Genomic DNA, 7,414 nt, shown 5'->3' on the forward strand with positions numbered 1-7,414 from the left:
TCTAGACTACAGATTGTGTGACATTCACAGGATTATAAGTAAAATGTCTAGACTACAGATTGTGTGACATTTACAGGATTTTAAGTAAAATGTCTAGACTACAGATTATGAGACATTTACATTCTAGACTACAGATTGTGTGACATTTACAGGATTATAAGTAAATTGTCTAGACTACAGATTGTGTGATATTTACAGGATTTTAAGTAAAATGTCTAGACTACAGATGAGTGGCATTCACAGGATTATAAGTAACATGTCTAGACTACAGATTGTGTGATATTTACAGGATTTTAAGTAAAATGACTAGACTACAGATTATGAGACATTGACAGGATAATAAGTAAAATTCTAGACTACAGATTGTGTGACATTCACAGGATTATAAGTAAAATGTCTAGACTACAGATGTGTGGCATTCACAGGATTATAAGTAAAATATCTAAACTACGGATTGTGTGACATTTACAGGATTATAAGTAAAATGTCTAGACTACAGATTGTGAGACATTCACAGGATGCAAATAATTATCGATTAGGCTCCGTTTTCCATTGAACAGGTAACAAAACAGTTGTTTCTTGCATTATCAAACAACAGTTAAAACTATACTTCCCAAATGTAATTGGGACAAACCCAAATAAATGTTTCTCTAAACATTTTGAGTCGTACAATCACTCACATATTGAGTCGTACAATCACTCACATTTTGAGTCGTACAATCACTCACATTTTGAGTCGTACAATCACTCACATTTTGAGTCGTACAATCACTCACATTTCGAGTCATACAATCACTCACATTTCGAGTCGTACAATCACTCACATTTTGAGTCATACAATCACTCACATCACTCACATTTTGAGTCATACAATCACATTTTGAGTCATACAATCACTCACAATTTGATTACAGGGAAGTAATATTGTCATGTACTTCTAGCTTCAATGTGTTTCGCTGTCAAGTTTTATCTTAAAAGACATCATCTGGTTCTCGTTGCTCAGACTTTCATCAGCAACCCTTTCCCTGTCATACGTAGTGCTTGTTATACACGATATTATGAAGCCCTATTTCGATATTCACCATTGATATATCACCTCCCATACTCATGAATTTCTCAGTCGATTGCTTATTAATACAGAATTTCCTTGTTCCCAAGTCTGCCTGACGACAGCCCACTCCGGGAAATATGATGTGATGCTGACTTCCAAGTAATTGTACTCATCATATACACAACATCTATGAAATCCAAATGACCAACTCTTAATATACAGTAACATCTCGTCACACTACCACTGTTTGTCCAGAGAAATGCTGGCATTATAAAGAGATTGGCAATTAAAATTTGTTGGCGGTAAGCAAGGTGGCAAATAAATGGAGTGGCATTATATTTAGGTTTTACTGTATATCACTTTTGGAGATAATATATATATACAGGGTCCTATATAATTTCAATTGTTGGAATTAGGGTGGAATTATTTTCTCTATGTTATGCAGTGCCAAAAGGGGGCGTGATGGTCTGAGATTTGAACATGCAAATCCCTATCGCGTCATTTACAATGTAAGTGACACAGTTAGCGGCAGGCAGACGTGAAATTTAATTTTTACTTGAAGAAATCGGGGCTGTTTTTTGGTTAAAGTGGAATTCAAATAATCATGTTAATTTTGTATTTGATATCCTGTTATGGGAAATCAGAGATGTGGGGAGTAATCTGGATCAATTTTAAAGTAAATCTAATGATTAAATACAATCTTTTGTTTGTAGTGCCTACATGCTTTATGTCCATAACACGTATTGTTGTGTTTGAAAATGATGTGTTTGTTTAATAAATAAGACGCAGTGCTTCTGTGTCAGTGAAATACATTTCTGTATATTGTGTTGTTTTTCCTGTTGGATAATTAAATAGAGAAGTATCGAGAGCTGAACCCTTGGATTTCAAAGACACAAGGGTTTTGAAGATGCAAGTCACAACGCAGCAAAGCAGACCATCTACAGAAATCCTCTGCATTATGATCATTTATAAACTACCCGGTCATTACACTGAGAAAACAAAAATGATTGCCAGGAAGTATAATGTACCTGGCTCGGGGAAGATCAGAATATTTGATATGATTAATACTTGAAATTGGACAATGGATACGAACTGTCAACAAGAGGCCCAGAGGGCCTGTATTGCTCACCTGGAAATGTTATCAAAATTGAAGTTGAAATAGCCAGATGTTGCTGGTAGTTTACATGTATTACATGGTTAGTCAGGGGTTATATTTATATGCAATTGGACAAAATCCTGTCATTCCTGTCATACCCTTCACCCTAGGATGCTTTAGACCAAATATGGACATAATCCTGTCATTCCTACAGAAAAAGGAATTTAAAGCTATTTTCCTATTTTCCCTATTTAGCCCTGCCTCTCTTCCACAAGGGGGTCAGAACCACCATTTATACAAAATTGGTTCCCCTTCACCCAAGGGTGTTACAGAACAAATTTTGACAAAATCCTGTCATTCCTATAGAAGAAGAAGGATTTTGAAGAATTTGCTATGTTTCCCCTATTGGGCCCAGCTCCTCTGCTCCCAGGAGGGCCAAGCTCATCGTTTACACAAAATCCCTTAATCCCTACGGAAGAAGAAGGATATTTAAGATTTTACCTCTATTTACCATAATGGGCCTCACTCCTCTGCCCCCAGGGGGGCCACACCCACTGTTTATACAAAATTGAGTCCCCTTGGCCCAAGGATGCTCCAGACTAAATTAGGATAAGATCCCTTAATCCCTATGGTAGAAGAAGGATTTTAAAGGTTTTATCTCTATTTCCCCTATTGGGCCCTGCCCCTCTGACCCCAGGGGGCCACACCCACAGGTTATACAAAATTGAGTCCCCTTGGCCTAAGGATGCTCCAGACCAAATTAAGCGAAAAATCTACTTAGCTGTTCAGGACAAGTAGCGTTTTAAAGGAAAAGTTGATGAACGGACAACGGATGCTGCGCCATGGCATAAGCTCACTTGCCCTTCGGGCAGGTGAGCTAAAAATAGAACCAACAACAAAAACAGAACAAGGAAAATATCATAGACCCTAGTATTACAGTAAACCTGGTCACACATGGCTACAAAACCTGACTAAAATATTTGGGGGGATGGGGTTGGTGGGGGGGGNAGGAGAAAGATTTTCAATTTTCCTGTATGTCCTCACATGCACCTTTTTATACAAGAGGCCCAGAGGGCCTGTATTATCGCTCACCTGGATATCTAAGCAATCACGGCAAAATATTCTCCAAATGAGATCCAAGGGAATATGCCAGACCCAAAGGCCAATCCTTGTTAGATTTTTTCATGCCAAGCAATTTTATGTATGGTTATGGGGTGGGGATCTCAACTGTTTCCAAACTGTGACTTAGAAACTAGGTTCCTACGGTTGAGGCCAGACCCCAGGATCAATTCTAATATCATGACTGCATTTGTCTCTTTTTGCCCAGCATTTGTATATATAGTTTTTGGGGTGGGGATCTCAACCGTTTTAAAGATATGATCCAGAGGTCCAAGGGTGGGGCAGTCCCCAAGGCCATCCTGGAAGCAAATGTGCATTCTTTTCTTTATACTCCACAATTGTATATATGGTTATACCGTGGGGATCTCAACTGTTTCCAAGCTGTGACTAAGAAACTAGGTCCCTAGGGGTTCGGTCAGACCCCAGGGTCTATTCTAATATCATAACTGCATTTGTCTCTTTATGCCCACAATTGTATATATAGTTTTGGGGTGGGGATCTCAACCGTTTTAAAGTTATGGCCCAGGGACTATGTCTCCAAGGGTGGGGCCAGACCCTAGGCCATCCTGGAAGCAAATGTGCATTCTTCTCTTTATACTCCACAATTGTATATATGGTTATACCGTGGGGATCTCAACTATTTCCAAGCTGTGACTAAGAAACTAGGTCCCTAGGGGTTCGGTCAGACCCCAGGGTCTATTCTAATATCATAACTGCATTTGTCTCTTTATGCCCACAATTGTATATATAGTTTTGGGGTGGGGATCTCAACCGTTTTAAAGTTATGGCCCAGGGACTATGTCTCCAAGGGTGGGGCCAGACCCTAGGCCATCCTGGAAGCAAATGTGCATTCTTCTCTTTATACTCCACAATTGTATATATGGTTATACCGTGGGGATCTCAACCATTTCCAAGTAATAAACCTTTTTTGGCCCCACTCCTTAGCACGGGAGTTCAGCCCCACCATTTGTACAATTTTTAATTCCTGCCTCCCATGAATGCTTCTGACCAAATATGATCGTCGTTTATAGCAATATAGCCAAATTGCCCCCTTTTGGCCTCGCCCCTCAGCCCCTTGGGGGTCAGCCCAACCATTTGTACAATTTTGAATCCCCACCACCTAGGGATGCTTCCAGTCAAATATGGTTGATATCCAGTGCAAAGTTCTACAGAAGAAGTTGTTTGTAGTAATATAGCCAAATTGTCCCCTTTTGGAACCCGCCCCTCAGGCCCCTGGGGGCCAGACCTACGGTTTATACAATTTGGTTCCCCTTCACCAAAGAATGCTTCAGACTAAATATGGAACAAATCCTTTCATTCCTACAGAAGAAGGATTTTAAAGAATTTGCTATATTTCCCCTATTGGACCCCGTCCCTCAGGCCCCAGGGGGGCCAGATTTACGGTTTATACAAATTTGGTTCCCTTCACTGAAGGATGCTTCAGACTAAATATGGAACAAATCCTTTTATTCGGGAGCCAGATCCACTGTTTATACAGAATTGGTTCCCCTCACCCAAGGATGCTTCAGACCAAATATGGAACAAATCCTTTCATTCCTACAGAAGAAGAAGGATTTTGAAGAATTTGCTCTATTTCCCTTATTTGGCCATGCCCCTCTGCCCCCAGGGGGGGTCACACCCACCATTTATACAAAATTGTGTCCCAGCTTGGCCCAAGGATGCTCCAGGCTAATTTAGGATAAAATCCCTTAATCCCTTTGGAAGAAGAAGGATTAGAAAGGTTTTACCCCTATTTCCATTATTAAGCCTTGCCCCTCTGCCCCCAGGGGGGTGACACCCACAGGTTATACAAAATTGAGTCCCCTTGGCCTAAGGATGCTCCAGACCAAATTTAGCGAAAAAATCTTCTTAGCCGTTCAGGACAAGTAGCGTTTTAAAGGAAAAGTTGACGACGGAAGCTGCGCCATTGCGTAAGCTCACTTGCCGGCCCGATGAGCTAAAAATTCCTCTATTTCCCCTATTGGGCCACACCCATCTGCCCACAGAGGGGCCAAACCCTCTGTTTATACAAACTTGAGGCTCCATTGTCCAAAGATGCTCTAGAACAAATTTGGTCAAAATCCTTCAATTGGGTGAGAAAAAGATTTTAGAAGATTTACCTATTTTCCCCCTATTTGGCCCCACCCCTCTGCCCCCAGGGGGACCATACCTTCTATTTATACCAAACTGAGAACCCTTTGGCCAATGATGCTCCAGACCAAATTTGGTCAAAATCCTCTGAGCTGTTAAGGACTAGTAGCGTTTTAAAGGAAAAAGTTGACGGACGACAGATGCTGCATGCGCCATGGCATAAGCTCACTTGGCCATTTGGGCCAGGTGAGCTAATAATAGACACACTGATGTTTATATAAGGTACTTATGTTTGGTGCTTACATTCTGTGTAGCCATATTTGGGGGAGGAGGTTTCCTGTTGAGTAGAGCATCCACAATCTGTTCTCCTGACAACCTGTCTCCCCTCTGGACGGTAAACAATGGACTGTCCCACCTTTGGTTTGAGTTGGGAGGTTCAAATCTCATTACAAGGGCATCAAGTCTGTAAAAACACAGACCGTCATTGTCACCAACCATTCATAAATACATGATGAACAGTTCATGGTCACTTGTTCATGAAGCATTCACATTACCTTAATGAAATTTCATGAACATCAAAAGACACATTTAGTTTATGAATGAAAGTTCCTAAAATGTCTTGAAATTATGAATTCTTCAACTGTTTGTGGCTAACATTAACAGTTTTCAAACATCAAATGAATATCTGTGAATATGATTGTGATTTTCTGCTTTTGAGTTACCGTATTTTACCGGCAATAAGCCCCCCCCTCTTGAGAAAAAAAAGTTGGGCCAAAAGTTGGGAGGGGGCTAATTAATGGCAAGCAACCCCCCTGTTCACAAATGTCCGCCATCTTGGATATATACCACTGTTTTGATCGGTGTGTTCTCCTTTCTCCCACTTTTTTAAAAACACATAGAGGCAGTAATGGTGTGACAGCAGTTATAGTCTGTTTCATATACATTTTACCTGTGTTCTCCCACATTCCCTGTGTCATATATACAGTACTGTCATATACATGTAGCTTTGATATAGTCTATTTTCATCATTTTTAGCCATTTTTTTCATATCATATATCATTTTCATCAGCTAGATCCATACAAAACAGTTACGTGAAATTCACAAATATTATATATATGTATAGATGATAATGCTTTGATTAATTAAATTTTAATTTCAATAGATTTAATTTAGGGTGAAGCATATTCATATTGATGCATTATTTACAGAGAATCTTTTTTACCAATACATATGCGTCTTCGGTGTAATTATTAATAACTTAGTATCACTCATTAGATTATTTTCCCGTAAAACATAATTATTAGTTATGTTTCTTCTTGATAACCCATATGGCTTGGGTCCACTGATATTTCTAGTTGATAATAATGAATCTTAACACCTGATGATTTTGGGTCCATCAACTGACCACTTTACTGATGAGCATCGAGTCGACAATTAATTATACAAGTATATAAGCTTATTAAGGGACATATAAGCTGACAGTTTGCAAAGCGATTAATCACTATTAATAGAAATTCATTCTCTGTCCGGTAATAAAAAAGTAAATACATTTCATAACCTAAATGTTCGTCACTTAATTGATGCTGTGGTGATTAAACAAGTGATATTGTCCAAGCTGTATGTTTTGTAAGTATAAAAGGAAGTTGAGGGTCTCACATATTCCCCATCAACCACCAACATGGCAAATGCACAAATTCAAGTGACGTTTCTTCGTAACAAGTTTGGAAGACAGAACATCGCGTACAACGGATATATTTACTGTGTTAACAGAGGTGAGCGTGTATATTGGAGATGTATCATCCCCAACTGTCCAGCTACCCTTAGTACCCGAAACAACATCCCTACTGGAAACGGCCGCCATCCCACATCTACAGCAGCATCCGCGTCTTCCAGGAAATACAAGCCAGCAACGAGATAACGTGCATCCAACACGCAGCAGGAGGACTAACTCAGACCAAGAGCAAAACGCTACTGTAACTGTCTATACTGATTACATTTGTCATAAATTGCTTGCTAAATTTAGTTATATTTTATGAAATATATATATAACATACAT

The 7,414-nt window shown here is 39.6% G+C and overlaps 1 protein-coding gene across 1 annotated transcript in view; it reads right to left on the reverse strand.

Annotated features, from left to right (window-relative positions):
- LOC110451044 (protein KTI12 homolog) overlaps positions 1–7,414 on the reverse strand; it is a 26,842-nt gene that overhangs the window by 6,181 nt on the left and 13,247 nt on the right. Inside the window, exon 6 of the mRNA XM_021498891.1 lies at positions 5,661–5,820. Within this exon, the coding sequence (XP_021354566.1) occupies positions 5,661–5,820 (160 nt within the window). The remainder of the gene's footprint in view (positions 1–5,660; positions 5,821–7,414) is intronic.

This window comes from Mizuhopecten yessoensis, unplaced genomic scaffold, assembly GCF_002113885.1.
Source record: "Mizuhopecten yessoensis strain PY_sf001 unplaced genomic scaffold, ASM211388v2 scaffold5751, whole genome shotgun sequence".
In the NCBI taxonomy this organism is placed as follows: Eukaryota; Metazoa; Mollusca; class Bivalvia; order Pectinida; family Pectinidae; genus Mizuhopecten; species Mizuhopecten yessoensis.